The 26,664-nt window shown below is 53.3% G+C and overlaps 2 protein-coding genes across 2 annotated transcripts; one reads left to right on the plus strand and one right to left on the minus strand.

Moving 5' to 3' along the window:
• Window positions 1-685: 685 nt before the first annotated feature.
• Window positions 686-15,420, plus strand: ICAM2 (intercellular adhesion molecule 2). The gene is made up of 5 exons (XM_012660862.1): window positions 686-770; window positions 10,552-10,655; window positions 12,355-12,621; window positions 13,836-14,156; window positions 14,863-15,420. The coding sequence occupies exons 2-5, from the start codon at window positions 10,595-10,597 to the stop codon at window positions 15,048-15,050; spliced, it is 837 nt and encodes a 278-aa protein (XP_012516316.1). The 5' UTR covers window positions 686-770; window positions 10,552-10,594; the 3' UTR covers window positions 15,051-15,420.
• An 821-nt stretch (window positions 15,421-16,241) lies between these two features.
• PRR29 (proline rich 29) lies at window positions 16,242-18,530 on the minus strand. The gene is made up of 4 exons (XM_012660939.1): window positions 18,471-18,530; window positions 18,116-18,191; window positions 17,833-17,939; window positions 16,242-16,295 (listed from the first exon to the last, which is right to left on the minus strand). Exons 1-4 carry the CDS (start codon window positions 18,528-18,530, stop codon window positions 16,242-16,244), a joined length of 297 nt encoding a protein of 98 aa, XP_012516393.1.
• Between the last annotated feature and the right edge of the window lie 8,134 nt (window positions 18,531-26,664).

The raw sequence follows: 26,664 nt of genomic DNA on the forward strand, positions 1-26,664 counted from the left end.
AATTAAACATAGAATTACCATATGATCCAGCAATTCCACTTCGGGGCACATTCCCCAAAGAACTGAAAGCGGGGTCTCAAGCAGGAGTTTGTACCCTCGTGTCCCTAGCAGCGTTACTCACGGCAGCCAGAAGGCGGAAGCAACCAAGCGTCCACTGACAGCTGAAGGGACAGACACGCTGCGCTTCAATGGAATGTTCTTCTGCTGTACAGAGGCGCGAAATTCTGACACCTGCTGTGTCAGGGATGAGCCCTGAGGACACTCTGCTGAGTGAAATAGGACAGACCCAAAAGGACAGTACTGTATGATCCCGCCTAGCTGAGGTTCCTAGAGGGGTCAAACTCAGAGGCAGAAAGTGGAGTGGGGGCTGTGGGGGCTTCCGGGGCAGGGGTGGGGAAGGGGGGGCATTAGGGAGTTCGAGTTTGGGGAGGTGAGCGTTCTGGAGACGGGCGGTGACGGGGGTTGCAGGACCGCGTGGACGTACTCAACGCCGCTGAACTGTTCACTTAAAAATGATTAAAGTGGAGACTTTCACTATGTGTATTTTACCGCAATTTTTTTCAAGAAAAGGGTGTGGAGCTAAAATGAAGTTCGCGCGGGGTGGGAGCCGGGGCACAGGAAGCACGTGACAGCCGACTGAGGGAGCTCGTTACGAGGGAGAAGCCGCAATAACAAATGCTGAACAGGTGGCAGCTGCGACCCACGGGCCTCTTCCTGCTTTCCCACCCTGCAGGTGCCGGCCTGAAGCCGCCCTCTCTGAGCCCGCGGAGGTAAGTCTGAGCTTCTCCCTTCCCCTCCACGGCGCTTGGCAGAGGGGAATGCCTTTGGGTCGGTGTCAAGGCCTGAGTTCTAGTCCCTTCCCCTTTCCGGGCCTCAGTTTCCCCTTAGTGAGCACCACAATTCCTCCGGCTCGGTGTCCCACGCTCCGGGAAGCTCCTGTCCTGCCTGGTCTCTGAGGCCTGGGGCCCACCTTTGAGATTGTTTCCTGTCTGTTGTCCTCCTTCTCTCCTCCCTCTCCTGCTCTGCCATCCGGGTGACCGATTTAGGAATGTGGGGCTGTCTCTGTACCAGTGGGCCCACACGGGCCACGGGAGCCGCGGCTAGGGACGTCCCCTTCCTCCGGGGTAGGCGTCGTGGGTTTCTGATGACTCTCATTCGGTGGGACCCTTCCTGCCTCAGCTAGAGGGGTCTCTCCCGACCTGAGGCTCACATTCCCAGGAAGCCTCTTCTTCTTTCTAGACATGTAGGAATTTCCCTTTGCACTTTGTTTGCTTTTTGGAAAATGCACTGTGTAACACCTAAAAAAGCATATGTAACATACGCGTCCCCAATAATACACAGTAATATAACAAACACCCCTGAAGCTGCCACTCAACACAATTGCTAATCCTTCTCTACTTATCTGCTCCGTGTCTGTAAGTCCCACCCAGACGTAACTGCCCTCTGGAGTGTTTATTGCTCTCTTAATTATTTTTTAAAGTGCTTTATCACATAGGCATGCCTATGTATTTATTTATTTATTTAGACAGGGTCTCACTATGTTGCCCAGGCTGGAGTGCAGAAGCTGTTCACAGGTGTGATCACAGCTCACTGTGAATTTGAACTCCTGGGCTCGAGTGATCCTCCTGCCTCGGCCTCCCACCTGGGATTACAGGTGTGTGCCACCACACCCAGCTATGCCTATTTATTTTTATTTTATGAAACAGTTATACAGCATTTATTGTGCTAGGCACTGTTGAAAATGCTTTAAAATATTAACTTATTTAATTTGTTTAATCTGTACAACAACGCTAGGAGAAAGATATTATTATTAATCCCATTTTACAGATGAGGAAATCAAGGCACAGGGAGATTAAGTTACTTGCCCAAGATCACACAGATAGTAAACACAGGACATGTCTGCTGGTTCTGAGTGTGACAGTTTTTCTAGGGTATACCTCTAAGAATGGAAGTGTGGGTTATAGGGTATAAGAATATTCAGCTTTACAAAATAATGCCTAATTGTTTCCCGGAGGACCAGTATACACTCTGCCAGCAATTATAAGAGTTCCTATAGACCTACCATCTCTCCAACAATTGGTCTTGTGAGATTTTTTTAACTTTCGCCAATCTGGTAGATATAAAATGGTATCCCATTATGGTTTTAATTTTAATTTCCCTGGATTTGTTTAGACACGTTTCCTTTTCTTTGAAATGTTTCTTTGTGTCCTTCATGTAATCAAAGTCATCAATTTGTTTATTTTATGACTGGACATTTTGAGGTCTTGCTTAAGGTCTTGCCCCAAAGACATAAAAATACTCTCCTATATTTTCTTAAAAGAGTTTTTAGAGTTTTTTTTCATATATAAATCCTTAGTCTAAATGGAATTGATTTCCACATTTGGTGTGAGGTAGGGATACTTTTTCTCCATATGGTTAGTCAATTGATTCAGCATCACTTAATAGACTCTTCTTCTATCCAGTGATCTACAATGCCACCTTCGTCATGGATCAAAGTTTCATACAAGCATAGGTCTATTTCCAGGCTCTTTATTCTGTTCATTCTATCAGTTGATATGCCTATACCTACACTAATATACCATATTTTATAGAAAACCTTAATATCTAGTAAAGCAAATCTGTCACCTTATTCTTCTTCTTTAGGGGTGTTTTGGTCCTTTTGTTCTTCCATATAAACTTTAAAATCAGCTTTTGATTTCCATGAACAACCCTACTGGGATTCATTGGAATTACATCGAACCTGTAGATCTTAGGGAAGAATTTACATCTCTAAAATATTGACTCTCCTGTCCAAGAACATTGGGTTCTCTCTCTCCATCTATTTAGATTGTCTTTAATGTCTTTCTATAAAGTTCTATAATTTTCTTGCTAGAGGTTTTATAGTTCTATGTTTTTCTAGATTTATGCCTCTACTTTTTGTTGATTGTTGTAAATGGTGTGTTTTTAAAATTATATTTTTGTGTGTTACTGATATACACAAAGGCAAATTATTTTTGGATATTGATTGTATGGCTAGTTGCCTTGCTAAAATCTCTTATTATTTTGAATCATTTGCCTGATGAACCTTTTGGATTTTCTACCTAAGCAGCCATATGAAATGGTTTTGCTCATATTTTTCTTTTCTTTTCTTTTTCTTTTCTTTCTTCTTCTTTTTTAAATCTTACTGCAATGTCTAGGAAGACATTTGCAGTGTTAAATAGGATCATAGATCATGGGCATCCTTATCTGATCTTTATTTTAAAGGAAATTCCCTAAGATTTACTCATTAAAAATAATATATAAGTTTTATGTCAGTTTTCTTTATCAGGTTAAGGACGTTTCCTTCTAATTTGCTAGGAGCTTTTATCATGAAAGGGGGTTGAATGTCATCAATTTTTTTTCTTCTGGATCTGTCAAGATAATCAAATATTTTTTCTTCTTAAATCTGTTAATGTACGTTTTTAGTTTGGACTCCTTCAAAGCAGAGCCTGGAACAAGGACTTGGATTCACGCACGTTATCTGAGAGGGGATTCCAGCAAGCAGGAAGTGGGGAACAGGGAGAAGGAGACAGGATAGGAGGAAAAGCCCATTTCAAGGAGCACGACTGATGTTGCAGCTCCAGGCTAAGGCAGCTCGTCCTGTTGGTCCTCAGATGAGCCTGCAGGACTCCTCCCAGAGTTGCCCACAGGGAAGAAGGAGGCTGGGACATGTATCTACTGGCTTCTGTCCTCCACTGGGTGAGGGTTACATCTTAGGGACCTTAATTCTCCCAGACTTCTAGGACTCACTAGCAGGCAAATAAATTGCTCCTAAAGCTTTGAAGAAGACCCAGAGGCAAAAAGCAAAAAGAAATGTGGTATATAAGCTTGAGGGGGGACACTGGCAGCCTAAGGGGAGTCTGGGCTTGCACAAAATTACCCAGTGTACGTACAGCGAAATCAGAGGAGGGCAGAAGCGAGGAAACACAGCCTCAAAGCGTATACTGCCAACATAATAGATAACTTTCATAGGCTTTTCTTCTATTGTTGAACCATCCTTGCATACCTGAGATAAACCCCACTCGAATGTGATGTCTTGTAGTTTTTATACACTGCCAGATTTGATTTACTAGTATTTTTCTTATAATTGTTGCATTTATGTTCATGAATGAAACTGGCCTCTAATTTTCCTTTCTTGTCCTGTACTTGTCTCTTTTAGATGTTAAGGTCACGCTGGCCTCCTAGAAAGAGTTAGAGAGTGTTCCCACTTTTTCCATTCTCAGAAAGAGTTTTTATAAAATTGGGATTACCAGCCAGGTGCAGTGGCATGCACCCGTAGTCCCAGCAACTCGGGAGGCTGAGGTGGGAGGATATCTTGAGCCCAGGAGTTCGAGGCCAGCCCGGGGAACATAGTGAGACTCCTGTCTCTAAAAAAATAAAATAAAATAAAATAGAAAATAAAAAAAATTTTAAAAGAATTACCTCTACTCAAACTTCTATAAAACTGTCTGGATATAGTATTTTCCTTGTGGGAAGATTTTTTTTTTTTTTATTCCAGGGTATTGTGAGGGTACAAACATTATAGTTATACTTTATGTCTTTGCCTCACCCAAGTGCGGGTTAAAGGCATGCCCTTCCCTCCCTTTAGTGCTCCCCATGTCCTTTAGTTGTAGATTTGCACCCCCATCCCCCTAATCCCTAGAGAGTATTTCTGCCATGTGATCGCCCTAGTGTTGATCAGTTAGTACCAATTTGATGGCGAGTACAAGTGGATCCCGTTCTTCTGCTCTTGTGGTGCCTCACTTTGGATAATGGGCTTAAGTTTAATCCAGGAAAGTATAAGAGGTGCTAGATCACTGTCATTTCTTATGATCGAGTAATATTCCATTGTAAACATATACCAAATTTTAATAATCCTCTCATGGATTGACGGGCACTTGGGTTGTTTCCACATTCTTGCAATAGTGAATTGTGCTGCCATAAACATTCGGGTGCAGATGTCTTTATCATAGAATGTTTTGTGCTCTTTTGGGTAGATGCCTAATAGTGCTATTGCTGGATCGAATGGTATTTCTATTTTTAGCTCTCTGAGGTATCTCCAAATTCTTTTCCACAGCGGTTGCACTAATTTGCAGTCCCACCAGCAGTGTAAGAGTGTTCCTGTCTCTCCACATCCTTGCCACCATTTGTTGTTTTGTGATTTTTTGATAGAGGCCAATCTCACCGGGGTTAGGTGATACCTCATTGTGGTTTTGATTTGCATTTCTCTAACGATTAGAGATGTTGAGCATTTTTTTATATGTTTGCTGGCCCTTGTGGAAGATTTGAAATTTCTGATTCAATTTCTTTAATATAATAGTTATAGAACCATTCAGGTTTGTGATCTCTTCTTAAATTAAGTTTGGTAAGTTATAGTTTTCTAAAATTTGGTCTACTTTGTTTCCTATTTTGTTACTAAATTCTTTACAGTCTTTTTTATTTTTATTTTTAATCATGGTAAAATATACATAACACAAAATGTATCATCTTAGCTATTTTTAAACGTACAGTTCACTAATGTTAAGTATGTTATGTTGTTTTGCAATCCACTTCTGGAACCTTTTCATTTTGCAAAACGGAAACTCTATACCCATTAAACAATTTTCCTTTCCCCTCCCCCCAGCCCCTGGCAACCACCATTCTACTTTCTGTTTCTCTGAATTTGTGTCATCTTCTTTGTAATCTCGTGGTTATGTCTCCATTTTCATTCCTACTAACGTTTACTTGTGCCTTCTTTTTGTTTCTGAATAAATTTCACCAGAGACTTGCCCATTCTGTTAGGTTTTTTTTTTTCAAAGAACTTTTGGTTTTATTGATCCTCTGTACCACGTTTGGTTTTCTATTTTATTGATTTCTGCTCTTTTAAAGATAAATAAATGTATTTATTCTTTTTAGAGACAGAGTCTCCCTCTGTCGCCCAGGCTGGAGTGCAGAGGCACAATCAAAGCTCACTGCAGCCTCGAACTCCCAGGCTCAAGCTGAGCCTCTCAAGCAGCTGTGATTACAGGCACGCGCCACCATGCCCAGCTACATTTTTATTGTTTTGTACAGATAGGATCTCGCTATGTTGCCCAGGCTGGTTTCAAACTCCTGGTCTTAAGTGATCCTCCTGCCTCCACCTCCCAAAGCACTAGGATTACTTTTGCATTTACTTTGTTGTTCTTTTTCTAACTTCTAGACTACTTAATCAAGTTGAACACTTATTTCAGACTTCTTTTCTAAAACAGGCATTCAAAGCTACAAATGTCCCTCCCAGTAACACTTTTGCTGCATCCCACCAATGTTAATATGGTATTTTCATTATCACTCAATTTTAGGAGTTTATAAATGTGTCATTACAATTTCTTCGTTGACCAATGCATTGTTTAGAGTGTGTTTTCAAATTATATATAGGGGTTTTAAAATGCATCATCTTGGAGAATCTGTACTCTCTAATTTATAGACGCAGCTCAAGCTTTGAAATTGTTTCAGTTCTTCTGTTCATTTATTGATTTTTATTCTGTCTATCAGAAATGAAGAGATGTATGTTACAATGTCCTATTGTGACGGTAATTGTACCTCTTCGTAGTTCTTTTGAGCTAGGTGCTTACAAGTTTAAAACTATTGTAACTTCCTAGTGAATTGACTCTTTGATCTAGACACTCACTCTATCCCTAATACATGTTTTTGTCTGAAAAGTCCTCTTTGTCTGATACGCATACAGCTTTCCAGCCTTTCTTTTGGTTGCTATTTGCCTGGTATCTCCTTTTCATCCTTCGACTTTCAGCCAATTCCATATCCTTATGCGTTAGGCACGTCTCTTATAAACAACATAGAGCTGAGTTTTGTGTTGTAACACTTTGCAATTTTTAATACCATCTTTTAAAATATTGCATTTGTCCCTCTTTTTCTATGCTTTTCTCCTTATTTAATTTCTTTTAAAAACTGACTTGAGGGTTGTTTTTATACCATTGAAACCTTCTCTCATGGTTTAGAATTCATATACAATTCTCTCTCCCGGTCTTCCTTGAAATTTTTTTTTAAACTGACAAAAATCATACAATTACCCCTCAGTATCTGTGGGAGATTAGTTTCAGGATCCCCCCATGGATACCAAAATCCAGGGATGCTCAAGTCCCTTATATAAAATGGTATAGTGTTTGCATATAACCTATGCACATCCTCCCCTATACTTTAAATCATCTCTGGATCACTGGGAACACCTCATACAATGCTACACACCACTTCATTCATGTGGGTTCAACGTAGCACTTGGTGTGCAGCAAATTCAGCTTTTGCTTTTTGAAACTTTGTGGGATTTTCCCCCAAATATTGTCAATTCATGGTTAGTCTAATTCACAGATGCAAAACCCACGGATATGGAGGGCTGACACTGTATATTTATATCCGCATGATGTTTTGGAAGATGTATACACTGTGGAATGGCTAAATCAAGCTGATTAACACACACATTGTCTTGCATGGTTATCATTTTCTGTGGTGAGAACACTTAAAATCTACTCTTTTATTTTTCAAGTACACGAACGTTACTAATTATAATCACCATGTTGTACAATAGATCCCTTGAACGTATTTCTTTTAACTGAAAGTTTTTATCCTTGGACCAGCTTCTCCCCATTCCCTCCCCTCCCCTCTGTCCCCGGGAACCACCGTTCTACTCTCTGCTTTCCACGAGTTTGACGTTTTTAGATTCCACAAACAAGTGAGATCATATAATACTTTTTTTCCTATTCCTGGCTTATTTCACTTGCCATTCTGTCCTTCAGGTTCATCCATATTGTTGAAAATGACAGGATTTTCTTCCTTTTTAAGGCTGAATAGTATGCCACTGTGTATATATACCACATTTTCTTTACCCAGTCAGCCACTGATGGGCACTTAGGTTGATTCCATATCTTGGCTTTTGCAATAAACACGGGAGTGCAAATACATCTTTACCATACTGATTTCATACATACCCAGTAGTGGGTATATATGGTGGTTCTATATAAGGTGGTTCTATTTTTAATTTTTGAGGAACCTCCATTCTGTTTTCCATAATGATTATACTAATTTCCATTCCCACCAACCGTGTGCAAAGGTTCCCTTTCTCCACATCCTCATCGACACTTACCTCTTGACTCATGCACGCCTAGTGTTAGGACCAGAAAGGGGAGGGCTTGTTCCTACCAGTTCTGGTTCAGAAACTCCCAGAAAAACCTCTGCTCCAGCTTAACTCCAGGTGCCCATCCTCAAGGAGTAAGTTGCCATGATTAGCCTTGGCTATACTGCGCAGCCAGCCCTGCAGCCTGGAGATGGGCAGAGACGTTAGCAGTAGGAGGAGAAAGATACACTGAGCAAACAAGAATGATAGATGCCCAGGACCTAAAAGGAAGTCTTCATCCAAGTTTGTTTGGGTTGTTCACCAAGACAGACTATTTCTTTCATTCATTCACTAATCCATCCGCCTACCAATTCAACAGCTACAAAGCACCTACTGTGTTTGGGCAGCATCCTGCTCTAGGTGTACACAGCAGTGCGTGAGATTCAGCTTCTGCCCTCGTGGCTGACAGGCCAGAGGGGCGGGAGGGAGCTTGATGTGCAAACTGTTAGAAGGCAGGAAACATTTCTAACGCACAGATGGCTGTGTGCCCGGCCCGTGCCCAGGGATGGGAGGAAGTGGGGGGTGGGAGCTGGGCCTGCCCCTAGGACGCCTGTGGGGAGGGAGTCAGGCTGGCCCTGCGGCCTTCCTGCAGGTAGGATTCCCAGACACTGTCCCTTCCAGAAGCCGATTGGAGCTCTCCAGGCATGGATCACCCCACCTTCCGCCAGCCCCTCATGGCAAGGAAGGCCCTAGAAATTTCCTTGGGCCTTCTGTTGTCTTGCATTTCCCTCCTGGGGGTCTCCTGGGAATCTGGCCCCTAACAATCCTTCTCTCGTGCCACTCGGATGAGCTGTCACTTGCCTCTTCTCTCCATCAGTCACCAGGGCTGGCCCTCATAGTGACTGCATTCTTTCCAGGTATGTGACCTTAGACAAGTCATTTAATCTTGCTGTACCTCAGTTTCCTCACCTGTAAGATGAGGGCAATAACAGTACCTACTTCATAGAGCTAGGGGATTCATTATTAATAGTTAATATTTATAGGGTGCTTATAACAGTGCCTGACCTATGGTAATTGTTCACTATTATCATCATCATCATCATTATTATTATTATTCTGACCCCGTGGTGGCCACAGAGTCTTTGCCACAATAACACCCCTGCACATCCCACCCCTTGTCTAAGCCCCCGGGGCCATCCCCTCAGCCCTAGCTTGAGCTGGAGGAGTGTTTCCTGCTCTCGGCATCTTGCCAGCCCCACGTGGGCACAGATCCTTCCAGGCTGGGGTCACAGCTCTGCCCTCTTCTTTCCTCTTCTCTCTGGCAAGCCTGGCACCACTCCCAAGTCCAGTAGCCCTGTCCAGGGACTTCCCTGGATCCGGGCTGACAATGGCAGCACTTGACCACTAGCACAGTAGTGACAGCCTTTGGCCTCAGCATCAAGGGGAGGGCAAGACCTCGCCCTGCCCTCCCAGCGCCGTGTGGGGGAAGGAGACCTGCCTTTCCCCTGCTGGTCGCAGGGGAGCTTAGGCAGACCTGGGATTAGAAGTCTGGACGTGGAGGTTTCAAACCACCTGGAAGACCCTCCCGGCCTCAAAATCCCTCTCTCACCCACTCACTGCTTAACAGGTGACAAAAGCTGCCTCCCTAGAAATAAACCAAAACTCTCAGGCCCTGACCCCCCCAGACCAAGGCTTCCCCCTTAGGGGCAGGGGAGAGGGTTGGGGAACACCACCATGCAGGCCCAGGAAATGGAGCTGCAGCCAGATGGACCCCGATTCTCTGTCTGTGCCTGGGCTGCTGGGGACTAGTATAGGGTGCATTTCCTGAGACTCTGGGCCCAGAGTTCTTGGCCCAGAATCAACTGAGTCAGGGTCAAGTTTAGGTTGAAAACTGAGTAGAGGTTTCAATCTAACCAGGCTTGTGCTGGGCATTTAGCAGGAAAACCTCAAATTCCTGCCCAGATTTCCTTAGAAAAACCAAGGTCTCTGTCCCCTTTGCTATGGGGACTACAAGTCCTCATTGAGTTCTGGCTTTGGATATTCTGTTCCCCAAGGTGACTCCAACAATGTATCCTGTGAGATTGGGGTTCTCCAGATCTGGGGTTCATGGTACTCCTTCTCCCCTGTGCGCATTCAGCACATCGAACACCGTGTGCACACATGCCACTTACACACACACACATGTGCGTGTGCATGTACATGCCTGTCCACACGTGTGCACCCACCACCTGCCCCAGCCCCTGCACAGGGAGCAGGCCGGGAGGGTGGGTTATGCCCTGCTTATCAGCTGCTGCTGGCTTCTCCCGCCTGGATTCTTGGAGGCCCGAGTGGCAGCTGGCCAGCGCACATGGCTTCCTGAAGACCACTCAGATAATGAGAGGAAATGCAGTCATCAGCTCACAGAATGCCAGGGATTCGGGCTGCAACTCCAGGTCACCACTCCCTAACCCGAGCCCTCCGTCTCCCTCCAGACAGCCCTCGGCCATTTCCCAGGGCCCGCGGACACCACCAGAGATGGCCCCTTTTGGTTGCTGGGGCCTGCCCGCCGCCCTCCTCGCCCTGCTCTGCTGCCCAGGTGAGCCAGGTGCCCGGGGGTCCTGACTTGGCCCGTGTCAGCCCAGAGGGTGTGGGTGCCCCGCTCCCCTAAATTTGCTGAGGCTTTGAACACTGGGGCCACCCTACCATGGGTACAGGATCCTGTGCCAGCCTGGCTTCTGGTTCCTGCAGCCCCCGGGGCAGTGGCTGGGGGGCCTGGCCTTTTGAACACCAGGTTGAGTAGGCCCCCGGGCTTTGTGGCATGTGAATGTGGGCTGGCTGGGGTCCTCGGGGGGGTGAAAGGATGCTGGGGTCCAAGGGAAGATGAGGGTATGTGCCCAGCTGGTCTTCAAGAGGGGCCCCGGGGATGGCAGGGGCCGTCACCTGGCTGCAGTCAAAGTGAAAATGAAAGCACTTTCAGTGAGTCAAGGGGATGAGGAAGGAAAATGCCAGCACGTGCTGAGTACCCCGTGTCTCCACAACCTGCCAGGTGCTTTTCCAGCACCGTCTCAGTGAGCCCTCATGACAACCGTTAGCCCATTTGACAGATGAAGAAACCCCAGCTCTTCAAAGAGCAAGAAAGCACCTTGCCCCGGGCCACACAGCCAGCACATGGCCGACTCTGATTCAAATCCAGTGCTGCCCCCCACAAAGGCCCTCTCGCCACTTCATCATATGCCACTAGCTGAGAGCAGGGGGCAGCGGGGACGCGCGGGTGAGGTGGGAGCCCAGGGCACAGGCTGGGCCCAGCTGGCCGGGATCGAGCACCTTCCTGGTCATCGCTGAGTGCAGGTGGGCACTGAGGGCTCATCTTCATGCATCAGACACCCCTGGGTGTCTGCCATGCGCAGGGCATTGTGCTGAGCTGGAAGGGAAACATGCAAAACCAGGGCCCTGCCTTCTAGAAGCTGCACGGTGTCTGAGGGTGCATCAGCATGAATATAATCATTTCGAGGTGGTCCTGTTACCTTTCTCTCCTGCCTTCCTCCTCACGAGCAAACCGTCCTGACCTCCTTGTTGCTCCTGTGCACCAAGCATATTCCCAGCTGGGGGTCTCTGCTCTGGCGGTTCCCTTTCCCTGGAGCACTGCCCCCCAATATCTGCAGGGCTTGCCACCCCCTTCATGTCTTTGCCCACGTCAGGGTGAGGCCTTTGCTGAGCACAGCCATTAAAATGGCACTGGACCCACTCCTGTCCCTTTCTGGCACTCACCGCCACCAGACTGGCTGGCTGTCCTCTTCATTGCTTACTGTCGGCCGCCCTCACTAGGACAGGAGCTCTGCGGGCAGGGTTTGGTCTGCTTTGACCACCGCCGCATGCCCAGAGCCTAGCCCAGGGCCTGGCACATAGCAGGCGTCCCAAAGTTGCGTGTGGAAGGAAGGAAAGGAGGGAGGGCCACAGGGGACACAGAGAGGCCTGTGTGGGGGAGGGGACATCTAGGCTGACCTCGAAGGTCAAGCAGGATCTCTCTCTATGGAGATGGGACAGGAGCAGGAGGAAGGCTGATCCCGGCTGCTGGGCAGAAAGGCCGGGGGAAGGAGGCCGCAGCCGGGAGGCAGCCTCCTCGGTCTGGGGTCTGGCCGTGGGGCATGGGGCGGTGAGGCCTGACAAGGGGGAAGGATAAGAAGGGGCCAACCACAGCCTTTCTTCTTGGGCCCCTGACCCTTGACTGCCAGCAGCAGACAACGCCATGGGCAGGGCAGCAGGGATGTCCACTGCCCCGTGTTCCGGTCTTCCAGGGTCTGGCGAGAAGGCGTTTGAGGTACACGCGTGGCCGGAGACGCTGGTGGTTGAGCCCGAGGAGTACCGGGAAGTCAACTGCAGCACCAACTGTGACCAGCCTGAAAACGGTGGTCTGGAGACCCCCCTAAATAAGACTCTACTGTCCCAAGGACCTCGGTGGAAGTACTACTTGGTCTCAAACATCTCCCGGGACGTGGTCCTGTACTGCTACTTCAGGTGCTCCGGGGAGCAGCAGCATAGAGTTCTCAACATCACCGTGTACAGTGAGTGGCTGTGCCGAGGGGCCCTGCTGTTCCCCAGGGCAGAACCTGCATCTACTGGGCGTACCCAAAGCCACTCTGTGACTGCTCCTGGGTGCTCATCACGGCCCTGCCTCCCTGAGCTCCTGGGATGACAAAACCAGGCCAGGGAGTGCAGAACCTGCTCGCACTCTTGGCAGGATGCCTTGAGCTCGCTGGTCTCTCAGAAGCAGGTAGCCCAGAGTTTGAGTCTTGCTCAGGGGAGGACAATCTAACCAAGGCTCACTCATGTCCGAAGCCATTTCCCAGCACAGCCTTCATGGCCTCCTCCTAGCTTGGTCACTGGAGCACCCCAGTGCTCCCATACCAAAAGTGGGGGAACCCCAAGAGAGCTGGGCCCCTTCACCTCAGGAAGAGAAGGCTGAGGTATCTCCTGGTATTTATATCTTCCCCTGAGGGACCCATGGCACATGTGTGACCGTCACACACACACCTGCTCATGAGCCATGAAAACCTTCCATCGGGGACAGGGTTCTCGCAACATCTTGGTTCCAAGGGTGTCACTTGGATCCTCTTCATGGCCAGCATCAGGGGACCAGATGATGGAAAGACATCCTAAATTCAACATATTCTACTGGGTGAGGGTTGGGGCTGAGTGAAGGCAACGAGGTATTCTAGTTCAAGAGGGATCCCGCGGTACCCCCGCAGGCCCTTTCTAATAGGTGAGGAATCATAGTGGCCATGAACCTGACCCTGGAGAACCAAGGCAGGCCTGGCTCCGGGCCCCACCTCTTAGGAACGGAGACTCACAGTTTAGTCCCTCCAGTGCCCCGTTCCAATGAGCACTCTCTTCCAAGCCTCTTTCAACATAATTATCCAATTGTTTAATTTTTGAAATTTGTATTTAATTTCTGGAGGGGAGGGAGACAGACCCAAACTTTTATATCTTTCCAGGTGGCTGTACAATTTCTGGACCTTCTCTTTGTAAACACCTGACCAGTCCCGTCCATTCTTGAAACCACGACGTCTGTGAAACTACCACGCAGCCCACCCTTCATCCCGAACCGCTCCCTTCCTCCTCCCCTTCCACGCAAGCAGCCCCGGCCCCAGGCCACTGCCTCTCCCACAAGTCCAGCCAGGGACCTGGAACACCGCAGTGATAGATGGCCCGCGCCAGGTGGGGCCTACTGGGATGGCACCCCCATCCTGACCAGACCTCTCTCCTTTGTCCCCTGCAGAGCCTCCGAAGCAGGTCACGCTGAAGCTGCAGCCCCCTGGGGTGGTCGTGGGCAAGTCCTTCACCATCGAGTGCAGGGTTCCTGCCGTGGAACCCCTTGAGAGCCTCACCCTCTTCCTGCTCCGTGGCAAAGAGACCTTGCACACCCAGACCTTTGGGGGGGAAAATCCTGCTCCCCAAGAGGCCACGGCCACATTCAACAGCACAGCTCACAGGGAGGACAAACACTCCAACTTCTCCTGCCTGGCTGTGCTGGACCTGGAGTCTCGAGGTGGCAGCATCTTTAAGAAAGTCTCGGATCCCCAGATGCTCGAGGTCTACGGTGAGGAGGCCCCCAGTGACACGGGGGAGAGAGAGGGCACTTACTTTCAGCCCCTTGGGGGAGGAACACTCCTGAGCCCCACTCTCGCTGGCTTGGGATGCGAACGCCCAGCACCCACACTTCCTCCAGGCCTCCCTCTTACCCTCCCTGCCCTGAAGCTCTGGCCAAGTCCCCAGCTTGGACCTCGGCTGTTCCTGAGGTCAGGAGAGCTCAACTAGTTGCTTGGCCCTAGCAAGCTTCATGACCTTGACAGAGTCAACCTGCTCTCTCTGGCCTTAGCTCTTCCCTAAAATGAGAAGGCTGTCCTGACTGACCCCGAAGGTCCCCAGAGCTCTGCCGTTTGGTGACTCTGGGTGGTCAAGGCGTCCCCTGCCTTCAGGGAGCTTGGCATGAAGCTCACTCAGCTCTGCCTGAGGAGGGGCTCAGCCTGGATCGTGCCACCCTCCAGACCATGGTGTCTAGCAACCGCGTGCTGGTTCTAGGGGCTGCTGGCAGGGGGACATCTGCTCTCACAGTTTCACAGAGGCCTGGACCCCAGGCCACCTTTCTCCCAGATAACACTGTTGGGGCAGACTCCATTTGCTACTCATCTCTGCAACCCAGGGTGACTGCAGGATGGATGAGTGGGCAGGGATGGGTGGGCCTCCTCTCCCCTTGGGCCCTGGGACCACGGGATGTCTAGGACCACTGCCTCTTCCCTCCCCAGAGCCCACGCAGGACAGCCAGATGGTCGTCATCATCGTAGTTGTGTCGGTACTGCTGTTCCTGTTTGTGCTGTCCATCCTGCTCTGCTTTGTCTTCAGCCAGCGCTGGCGGCAGAGGCGGACTGGCTCCTACGGGGTGCACGCTTCCTGGGTGAGGCTGCAACGGGCCTTCCGGCCACAGCCTGCGTGAGTGGCATGGCCACCACTCCAGTGGTCACTGGAACTCAGCGTGGCGCCTCGGGGTTGTGGTCTAGCCCTGCCTGAAGGACTATGACAAGCAGCAGAGGACTCTGGGGACATTTCCTTTTCTAGCCTGAACACAACAAACACCTGGACTTAACACTGTGCCCTCAATGTCTCCTCCTGGGGTAACACGCAGTGGGAAGGGGAACCCACTGGGGTGGACTTCTCTTCCCAAATGTCTCCCTTGGCCTCCTTCCAGCCCAGGCACCAGACACCCACCCTCATCCAGCCCTGAGTGACTAATTCCTACCGAGGGAGGGTGGGGGAAACACACCCTGGCCCGGTGGGATGGAGGACACTCCGTTCCCTCCTGGCCTTCCAAGACCTAGGCCACTCCTGGTCAGAGCAGGACACCACTCTGATCTCTCTGCCAACAGAGGTGGCTTCCTGGGGTGAGGGTGGGGCCCCAGGGGACCCGGCTTGGCTCCAGGGCCCTGCCCAGTCAGGCCTCTCCCCCACCACGCTGGGCCCCTCTGTCCACCTCACAGGGACGTTAAAGCTATGGAAGACAGATGCAGTCCCCTCCTCTCCTCTCCTCTCTGCTCCATTACTAGGCCCAAAGGAGACCCTGTCCTCCCAGAGAGAGGGGTGGAGGAAGTGGGGCGGGGGAGTCTGGTCTAGGCAGGAAACAGTAGGGCAGAGTCGGGCCTGCGTAGCTGCCAGGCCCTTGGCGGTGCTCTGAGGAGCTCTAACTCCAGAGCAGAGATTGGGCCGGTTCATGATCTCAGTGGGGTGGAGAGAGGATTCACCCAGCAGAGGGCCTGGTTGGGGTTGAGGGAGCGAGAGGGGCTGCTGGCCGAAGGCGCAGAGGGGCCAACAATAGAGGGGCAGGTTGGGGCTCCGGGGCTGTTTCCAGCCGCTCGACAAGATGGTGTGAGTCCCCAGGCTGGCATCTGTCCTCATGGTAGGCTCTCGGCATCATAGTAATCTGGGGAGACAGCACCCTCAGCTTGACTCCCTCCTGCCTCAGTGGACCCCAAGGAGGAAAAAGGAAGGGGACAGGACAGTTGTTTACAGCAGTGATAGTAGGACCCCCACCGCCCGGCCACAGGGCATATGGCCCTCCTGGCTTCCTGATCCCCGCAAGGCTGGGGCCCCACTGCCCACCCACCCAGCCCTACCTGAAGCTGGGGGTACATCAGCACCCACAGTCCCTGTGGCACTGGGGGGTGGAGGTGGGGGCACAGCTCTCCTGAGAAGGGGGAGAGAACAGAAAGACCCCCATCAGAGGCCCAGGGGTGACTCTGGTATCACCCACAAGAATCTCCAGCCCCTGGACAGCTCTTCCAGCCCAGCCCCCGAGCAGAAACTTGGCAGCACCCAGAGCCCCCAGCCTCACTTACACCTCCCTTTTCCTGGAGGCAGGAGGCTGGTGCTGGATCCTGGGCACATCCTGCAAGTGGGGCTGACATGGGGGAGGCAGGAGGAAGGGGGCTGACCAGGGCAGCAGGGGGCCTGGGGAGGGTACCAGGCAGGGCAGGTAGTGGTGATGAAACACCAAAGGCCCTTCAGTCTCCTCCTCCTCCTCCTCAGACTCCTCCTCAGATGACTCCTGGCAACCCTCCAGGTAGACCTGGGGATTGTGCAAAACAGGGAGGGGAAATGAGGGTACAGGATCAGGCTGGCCCTACACCTACGCCTCCACCCGCCTAAGTGATTTCCTCCAGATGTGCAACACAACAGTGGCCTCTGTTTATTGAGCATTTACTACATGCAAGCAAGGCATTTTGGAGACATTTGTTCCTTACTTTGTAGGTGGGAAAACTGAAGCCCAAAGAGGTTGAGCAACTTATCTGAGGTCACCCAGCTAATAAGTGGCAGAGCAGGGACTGGAAGACTCCAGATGTGCTTCAGAGCTGGGGCCAGGAGTCCACCGAGCTGCCCCTGCCCTCACCCCCAGCCCCTGGGCCCCCCTGTGCCCCATCAGTGAGGTGGGTGCTAACCCCAAGGGCCCCCTGGTGGCCTGGGGCTGAGGGGCGGCAGCAGCTTCTCAGGGTTTCCCTGTGCCTGGACACTTTGAGGCCCTCTCCGCTGCCACCCAGCTGGCCAGCATCCTCTCTCCACCCAGCCCTCGCTTCTCCTGCCCTCTCAGGACGCCCAGCGCTGGCCGAGTGAGGCTCAGCACACACACCAGCACAGGATTTCCTCCACCCTGGCTCCTGACTCTGCCCTGCCAGCCTGGAGGGTGGACACACCTCTTGCCTCCTCCAAGGGTGGAAACCCTCCCTGGCTTTCAAGGGCTGGTTCTAAGGCTCCCTGCTCCTCCAAGGAGCCTTTCCCCACCCCCCAGCCAGGTATGTGCTGCCCTTTGTACCTTTCCACAGCTTGCCGTGTATTTATAACCACTCATGTATTGATTCACTTCTTCAGCAAATATCAACTGAGCCTAAAAAGTGTCAGGCCAGGATCCCAGGCACTTATGATCCACGGGGTCCAATGGTGCCTGCGCTCCTGGGGCCTGAAGTCCAGTGGGGGATGCGCTGCAGGGAAACCTCCTTGAAAGCAAGAGCCAGGTGGTCTAGGTGTGGGGACAACCCGTCCCCCATGGAGGCTGGCATGGGCCTGATACTGCCTGATACCTAATATACACCAAACAGCCCCGGCCAGAGAGGTGCGGCGGCCTTCCTGCTCCTCGGTCACCCAGTCCTTTTCATCGAGGGGGGACCCTAGGTGTTTCCCCACCCCTGGAGCCGCAGGGGAGCGACGACAGTGGCCCCACCCCCACGCACCTGCGGGCCGGGCGGGGCAGGCCAAGGGTTCAGCGCCCCCGCGACCAAGCGGCTCAGCAGCAGCTGGTGCATCTGCGCGTTCTGCAGCATCATCAGCTCCAGCAGATCTGGGGTACGCGGGTTCTGCAAGCCCGTGCAGGGGCTCCCCTCCCCGCTGCCACCCCTGCCCAGTCCCCAGGCCTCTTCCCCGACGCCCCAGCTCCAGGGGCGCGGAATGGCGGGGAGGGAACGCCGAGAGAATGTGTGGGGCAGAGGGGGATGCGGGGGTGGCCCCGAGTCTCACCTTCCTTCACGCGGCCCGGCTGCGCGGGCGGAGGTGGGACGGCCCACGCGAGGGGCTGCAGGACGGTCACCCAGGGCTGGGGCGTGTGGGGGAGACTCAGCCAGGCCAGGCGGGAAGGAGTCGGGGCACGTCGCGAGCCCCGACCTCCTCCCCGAGAGTCACCGCCCTAACCCTGCAGGGCCCGGGCTCTCCCCCGCCCCCACGGCCTCCCCGCTCCGGGTCAAGCCGCCTCCTCTCGCCTAAGGTCTCTCTCCTCCCCGCTGCCACGTCCCCCTCCAGGCTCCCGCCCGCCCGGGGTCCGCTGCCCACTCCGCCGTCCCCCCAGAACCGCTCTGCTCCGCGGCTCAGCCCTCACCGTCGGGGCTGCACTCTGCGGTGCGGAGCGACCCCAGCTCCCGCCCGCCCCAGAGGCCATGGCAGGCGGGTCAAGGTTACCTTGGCGACGCGACCGACGCCGAGTGTTTTTCACACGCATGCGCGAGGCCCGCCCCAAATTGCAGCCCTTCCCTCGCCCCAGCCCACCCCCGTCGCCTCCCGAGGCGCCCTCCCCACCCCCAGGAGGCCGGTCCCCCGCCGGATGTCCACCTCCAACCCCACTGCGCGGGTGCTCCAGCAGGTCACCGGGCCTTATCCCCCTGCCCCTCCCACCCTTGCTCATCCCCAGTTCTGGGCCTGGGGGGGAGAGGGCATGTTTGTCGAATGAATAAGTGAGTGGCTGAGGAGGCTCGTTTCCGAGTCCCAGAGCCCGATTGACTCAGCGGACGAGTTCAGAAGAAATAGAGAATCCTGTAGGAGCGGGCTTGGGGGCAGGGGCTCTGCTCCCTGTCACTCTGTCAGCCAGAGAGAGGGGCGCCTGCGGACAGAATGGTTTCTGGAGCCTACCAAGGAAGGAAGCCCCGGGCAAATTCAACGAAGAGGCCGGGGCTCTGGCCGGAAACACCTGGCCGGGTCCTGGTCTCTCCCCGCGGCGGTTTGCTCCCTGATTCCTGGCCGAGGTGAGCCACTGCTCCTCAGAGGTGGAGGATTGTGATGAGTTCAGCACGCTTGTTCTCAGGACTGTCCCCCATTACTGGAAAAGTTACCAAAGCATGCATTCTTCTGACAGGAAGTTAGCAAGGTCTGTGTGGCTTGAGAACAGGTGAAGGGGGAGATCTGTTTCGGCAGCTGTGACCATCCTAAGATAGGCCCAGAGCAGCAGTCAAGGAAAATCCAGACAGGAAGCTGGGATTAGCACCCCCTGAGCTGCCCTTCCCCCAGCCTCCACTTGGGTTCAGTGCCCCTTCCTGGCAGTCCTGGAGTCTAGAACCAGGAAGACCACTCCCACCTCCTCCTCCTTCCTCGGTCCCTGTCTGTGGGGGAGGGGGCTGGGAGCAGTGCACTTGGCCCCCTGGGTCTCACTGCTTCAATAGCCATCAACAAGGGCCCCAGTGAGTGGAGCACAGAGGCACATCGCTCCATCTCCACCCTCATTCCGGGTAGACAGAAAACCAACCATCGTGCTCGCCATCAACAAACCTTGATCAAGGAAGTGCCTGTGTGTGCAAGGCGCCGTCTGGACCCTGGAGACACAGAGTGGTCTCTGGTCACTGGCTCCAGCATTGTTGGGAAGTGAAAACGTACCCGTGAAAAGAGAGCAGAAATACAAGACTGCCCCAGCGACAATGAAAAAGAGAGGACTTGGCCACTTCATGGGGGCCAAGCATCATGGGAGGGAGGACGCTGTCCAGGCTGGGGACACAGCCCCAGCAAAGGCTCAGATGCGGGAATGGACAGGACCTGAGACAATCCTGTGGGTCAAACTGTCTGGCTGTGGAGGAGGAGCAGGGCAGAGAGCAGAGGTCCCAGCAGCCCAGGCAGGTACAGGTCAGACTCCAGTGCCAAGCTATGGAATTTAGGCGTCACCTTGTAGGTAATGGAGAACTACTGGTGGGTTTCGAGCAGGGGAGAAGTGAGGGGTGATGCGCACAGCCGTGCTTTAGGAAGATCCATCTCGTTCCTCACATCTTTGTTTATGTCAACCAGAATTAGAAATAACAAATGTCTGATGGAGATGTACCCTCCCAGTGGAATACTATTCAGCCATGGACCATTTGGGGACAGAATATATCTATTCACATGGAGAGATGTCCAAGAGAGTTGAGCAGGAAATATCAGTAGGCATAGTTAAGATCTTATTTTTGTTTTACAAATCATATGTATATACAGATATCTAGCTGCAGAGAAGCTGTCGGAGCTGGCCCGTACCCCCAGTCTCCCCCGCCCCGGGTCTTCTGCAGAGGGTTCCTGCACTCACCCTCTGTCCCTCTACCCGAGGACATTTTCTGGATACAGTGAGACAGGCCAGAAGAAGGCCCAGGAGCAGCCCTCAAGCCATAAGGGATGGGAGCTGATAGCTAAGCTCCGAGCTCCCTGGCCTCAGTGAGACAGCTCTGAGGTGTCTTCCGGGGAGCCTCTCAGTGGTGCCGTGGGCTTGCGCCCCGACGTCCCCAGGGAGGCCTGCCCACAAGCGCACACTTTACCAGCTTTTCTGCTTTCCTGGCCCCTTCTCCACTCCCACGCCATGCTTCCTGGGATCTCCTTCCAAAGAAACCCAGCTCCCCCATCCTTGTCTCAGGGTCTGCTTTTGAGGGTATCCCAACCAAGACACCAGCCTCCTGCTGGCTCCACGCCTGCCACCAGGCTGCTGAAAACTCCTGGGAAAAGTGACGTTAGTAGCTCCATGATACCTTTGTGTTCAGGGAAGTGAAATATGGAAATAGACATTGAAGAAAATGAGTGTGGGTGTATCATGGTCAAGGGATTTAGTTGAGGCAAAGCTGGAGGCAGGGAGGCCACCACCCTTGTTCCCCTAAAGAAGGCCGGAGAGCGGGCTGGAGGTGGCCGTGGGAAACAGGCAGGAAGAGGTAATGATTCCAATGCCTCGCATGTAAAGTTGCATGTTAACCACACATGAAGCTTATATTTTGGAAGACAAGGCTGGGGTATAAACTATCTGGCTTCTGGTGTTCGATTCAGGTTCTTTGTCAAAGGAAACTGAAGCACGTTGCTATTTGAAGAAAGGAAAGCTGCCACTTATCTGCCAGATTCACGGAAGAGGCCGGGGCTCTTATGGAAGATCTCACATCAGCCCAGCAGAGCAGGAGGTGACTTTCCGGCTACGTGCCCTGCCTACTATTATTTTCTTTGACACATCAAACACTCCACCTGTTTCCTTTGTATCTTGGGATATTTTTGCTTTTTGGGTTTTCTTTTTGTGTCCCAAGACAATATGTACCGGAAGTCCTCCTCACTACCTTGGTAAGTCTATTTCTGAGAATAGGCTAAGCATGGGAAAAGATTAATACTCAAATGCGTTCATCATACTGTTACTTTTTTAAGAGTTACAAACTGAACGTTCTTGAGGTCAAGAGTTCGAGACCAGCCTGAGCAAGAGCGAGACCCCGTCTCTTCTAAAAATAGAAAAAATTAGCCAGGCGTGGTGGTGCGTGCCTGTAGTTCTAGCTAGAGGCAGGAGGATCGCTTGAGCCCAGGAGTTTGAGGTTGCTGTGAGCTAGGCTGACACCACGGCACTCTAGCTTGGGCAACAGAGCAAGACTCCGTCTCAAAAAACAAAACAAAACTGAACATTACCCAGCATCCAATAACAAAGAATGGTTGAGTAAATTAAGGCAATTCACTCAAAGGAATATTGGACAGTCAATAAAAAACCATGGATCTTTCAAATTCCATGTGCCTAAAAAATGAAAATAAAAACCATGGAACTGGAAAATGAACCACCTCCTCTCTTCCTGAGATGAAAATGGAGGGAAAAGGGCCCTTGCTAGGAATTCCAGTGGAAATTTCAATGCTTATTTTTGGTGCAGGTGAGAAAGTGCCACTCAGAGAGTGACAACCCAACAATGGGCCCGCTTCCTAAAGAGGCCCCGAGTGGAAGGAGCTGGAGTATGAAGGCTGAAGGGAAGGAACTAAGTATTGCTCTGCACAGTCATGTGGCTGACTGGATATGTGAGACAGAAGAAACCTTGAAAATACAATAGTGAAGAAATTCCATTTTTCTGCTTAGAGGCTCTGACTGTACTATTTCCACAAATTACAGTCACGCTTGTGAGATCTGTGGGTGTGGTTTTGTCCAACAGGCACCTGGTGGGACTTTGGGGACGTATAGATAGATCACGCTGGTGGGCTCCCCATGATCCCCGGTTTCAAGGTCCCACTCCACTGGAATTGCACTGTGGGATGGAGTTCCAGAGCCCTCGCCTCCCAGCCCTGTGGAATCAGGGTGCCACCAACCACGAGGGAACCTCCTGCTGAAGCTCCCAAGAAGTCACCCTGACCAAACCACTCAGGGAAGACACTGCCTGGCTCCCCAGGAGGGGCTGGGTGGAGACCGAGGCTGTGTCCACAGAGTCTGGCCAGGGTTGCCAGGGGGCACAGGGGCCATTGGACCCATGCCAGAGCCAAAGGTTACCATTCCCCGGGCCTCCCTGTGCCCCTCTCAAAGGCCACTCTGTCCTGGGCTCAGTTCAGCTCTGTCCTGCGCAGCAGTGGAGCTCTGGGCTGCCAGGGAAGACAGTGGCAGAGATGGGCAGGGGACTGCCAAGGCTGACTGTTTAGGGAGATTGGAGACACTTCGGGGACAGGATTCCCCCCAGGGTCCTCTTGCCACCAGCCGTGAGGCATTTTGCAACAGCTCCACTAGGGGTCACCACAGCCCCAGAGTGGGGGGGGGGTGGGGAGGAGGCTGAGCCAACCCCATCCCTGCCCCACCTCTCCCCTCCCCAAGCTCCAGGGACAGATGCCTAGTCGATGGGGTGGGGATGGAGGGGTTATAAATGCCCCTCGAGACTTCTGTGTGGTCCAGCTAAACAGCTGGGTGTGTGTGTGTGTCTGGGCGTGTGTGACGTGCGGCATGGCTGTAGGGGTACAGACAGGCATACACTTGACACAGTGTAGGGACCATGAAAGGTGGCACTGTGTCCATGTGAACACGAGCATGTGAATGGGCGCAGCCCACTGCGCCGGTATAAGTCACACGCCTGAAAATACACACGTGCGCGAGCACGACTGTGGCTGTGGCGGTGCGTACCCACGGATGCACACTCAATAAAGTCTCGTGTCCGTGATCTGTGGCATTTGTGTCCATCTGGGCACGAGTGTGCATGGGAGTGCGTATACAAGCGCTATCTGTATACATGCGCACGCCTGCGTGAGCGCGGGAGTGGTGAGTGTGAGCTGGCGCGCGTGTGTGAACAGGGCAGCGGCGGTGGGAACGTCTGTGTGGACATGTGAGGGGTGACTCGCGCACAGCGCTGGCGCGTGGGGGCGCGGCATTTGTGGGGGGTGTGCATGAGTGTGTACCAGAGTGACCTTGGTGAGTGTGAGTCCGCGTGTGCCACAGGCGTGCTCCTGGGAGTGAGTGCGAGAGGAGAGTCGAGTACACAAGCCTGTGTACGTTTGCTGAGGTGCAGGGAGGGCCCGCTGATGTGGGCTCACATGCGCGTGTGTGTGCGTGTGCGTGTGTGCGTGTGCGTGAGAATGGGCGAGTGTGGCGCAGTCTGTCACTGCCGGGCAGTGAGGCCCGGAGCCCGGGCTGAGCCCAGAGCACACCCGGCGAGGGAAGTGTGGCCGAGGCTCCCACCTGAAGATTGGCCCAGTCCTCAGGTTTCACTCATGACCCTGTGACATCAGCAGCAGCAGCTGTCCCCGCCGGCCCGGCCCCCCGGCCAAGTCCCCCAGAGTTCCAGCCCCAGCCCGAGGTGGGCACGACGCTCCGGGCTTGTCAGCGACCGCTCTGCTCCCGTCCGACAGTGAGTACTGCGCCCCTCCACACCCGGCCCCGGGCGGGTACCCCGGGGAGCAGGCCACCCTGGCCCCAGCCCCAGCCTGGCTCCGAGGAAGTCACCACTTTGCTCTGGGTACTGCTGACCTCCTGCCCGCACGGGGCTTTGCCGTCCCGGGCACCACTCTGCCTGGCTGCCCCTGCCGAATTTTCTTGTGCCCTGACCCTCTCTCTGTCCCCAAACTTGCCTCTCTCTGTCCCCAAACTTGCCTCTCTCTGTCAGTCATGTGCTCTCTCTGCCCCTGCCTGGTGGGCTGTTCCTGCCCTCAGCAAGTTTTCTCGCGCCGGTCACAAATGGCCCTGTGGCTAAGGCTCTGCTCCGGACGGGCAAGGGGCGGCACAAGGACCAGGGACTGGGCTGCAGTTTCTTCAGGAGAGGAGGGCGGGGAGCCACGACAGTGACTCGGCTTGGCTGTCTGCATGGCTGAGGCAGGGGTGTGGGGGGAGGAGAGCGTCAGGAGGCCGGGGTGGAGGGTGGCTGGTGGCGGCGGCGGCTCCTTTGCTCTGCCGTGAACAGGAATCTTCCAGACGCCAGCAGAGGACACATCCCAGGCTCTGCCCACCGTCCCCGCCCCTCCCTGGCCCACCCAGCATGGTCCGGGCTTTTTTCCTGGAAAAGCTAAGAGTGCAGAGCCCCGGGAAGGGAGGGGGCCGTGGGTAGAAAGCCCAGCTGGAGGGGAAGAAGATGGGGCCACCACACTAAGGGGACTCTGGGGGACTCAGGAGGAGACACGGTGCCAGAGGGTGGGAGTGGGGTCAGGGCAGGCTGAAGACCCCACCTCCCTCCCTGCTGGCACCCTGGGAGGGTGGGCTGTGGCTGGTGAAGAAAGTGTTAGGGTCTGAGCGGAGTTGGGGGGACACGTTTTGGAGGCAGGGGGTGCTGCTTCTCCCAGGACTCTCCAGATTCTTCTGGCGTCATCCCCAAGTCCCCTGCCCGTGGCCGGCAGCCTCACTTGGTGTGGCTGTGGTCACTACACTAGCATTTGGAGCCACTTACCTATGCGGGACAATGTAGAGGGCCAGACCTACCCAACGGCCTTGGCAACCTACCGCGTCAGGCAGGGCATTGGAGCATAGGGGAACTGGGCACGAGGGCCTGCACTGCCCCCAGGCCACATGGGCACAGCCGGGGCCCCTGCCACGCAGCCCCTCGGCAACCCTCCCCTCCACCCCGGGCATCTCTCAAGGGATTGCACTTGGATTTTAGGGGGGTTGGAGAAGGTAACTAAGGGTCCTTCCTAGGTGGCTCCTGTCCCAGCCTGGCCCGGCTTGTCATTTCTGGTTAGAAACCTGCACAGGGTGGGGGGGCTCAGGACTCAGGGGTCACCTCCCCAGCTCCGGGCTGTTCTGAGTGTCGAGGCCTGCTCAGCTGAGTCCCTTCACCGGGGCCTCTGCCACGACCCCAGGCCAGGCCCATGGAAGGCCGGAGTTAGACGCTGAGGGCATGGGACCCTTACTCAGATGTTGGGGTGGTTCTGACAAGGTCCCTGCCTTTGGGGGCAACTCTGACCACCAGAACAGAGAAAAAGCATGGATGGTGGAAGTGGGGCCGGCAGCTGTGGGGAGGGAGAGTTCGGAGGAGGCTCCCAGGAAGAGGCAGAACCAGAGAGCAGGAGGAGTGGAAAGTCTGGCCCCCAGGCCTAGAGAGCAAGTAGGGAGGAGGTGGGGGATGGGGAAGGATGGATGTGGAGGACCACTGTACAAGCGTTACACATTGTCAGTTCCTTGACCCTCAGGCTCAGAGGCGTCCTGTCACTTCCCCAGGGTGCACAGCGAGTGAGTGACTGGGGCTCTGTCCCAGCGGCCAAGGCCCTGGCTCTCCAGGGAGGAAGCTGACCCTAGAGCAGGGCTGAATGGGGGCAGGGCGAGCTCCTGGGACCCAGGGACAGCAGGTCTCACGGGCAGCCCTAGGGCTGGGGCAGATGCTGGGACTCCAGGCCGTTCTGGGGACTCCTGCAGGGGCCCCTGCCCTGAAATGACAGGGACAGGCCAGGGGTCCCCATGGCTCCGGCAGAAGGTGCTTGTTGTGGGGGGATCCCAGGTACCCTCCGCCACCCCTGCCCCTGCCTCTTGAGTGGCTGGCCCCCACTTCTGCCACATCAGCAACAGCTATTTTTATTCCCTGAGTTTTCAGTCAACAGCCCTTGCTGGGGGATGGGGCAGCCAGAGGAGTGAGAGGGGCTCGGGGAGCCAAAGGGCGGCAGGGGTGGCAGGGGCCACTGTGCCCCTCTTAGGAAAGGGCGAAACCCTGGTAATCACTGGACCACACTGTGCTTTTGAACTGGTTTGTCGAACCGGGTGCCCCACCCACCCCATGGGTGCCAGAAGGCCACGGTCCAGTTTAGACTGGGGCAGTGACATGGACCAGCCGCCAAGAGCCAGGGTCTCTCTCAAGCCCTGAGGGCCTGGCTTCCAGTCCTGGTTTATATATAAGTAACATCTAGCAAGCTACTGATCTCTCTGTCTCAGTTTCCCCATCTGTCAAATGGGGTGATAACAGGATAGTGGTGAGAATTAACTATGCTCATGGACACGTGAGTTGCCTAGAACAAAGCTTGGCATGTGGTCAGCTCTACGTAAGTGTTCGCTAATATTATCGTGGCTATGACCAGGCTGTGACCCTGAAATAAAGCGTTTGGTCATGAGGATAAGAGAAGGAGTGATGGCACTATAGAAAGGACGGCCTGGGCCGTCCAGCCCTGGGCACCCT

Source organism: Propithecus coquereli, unplaced genomic scaffold (assembly GCF_000956105.1).
Source record: "Propithecus coquereli isolate 6110/MARCELLA unplaced genomic scaffold, Pcoq_1.0 Scaffold119, whole genome shotgun sequence".
Classification (NCBI taxonomy): domain Eukaryota; kingdom Metazoa; phylum Chordata; class Mammalia; order Primates; family Indriidae; genus Propithecus; species Propithecus coquereli.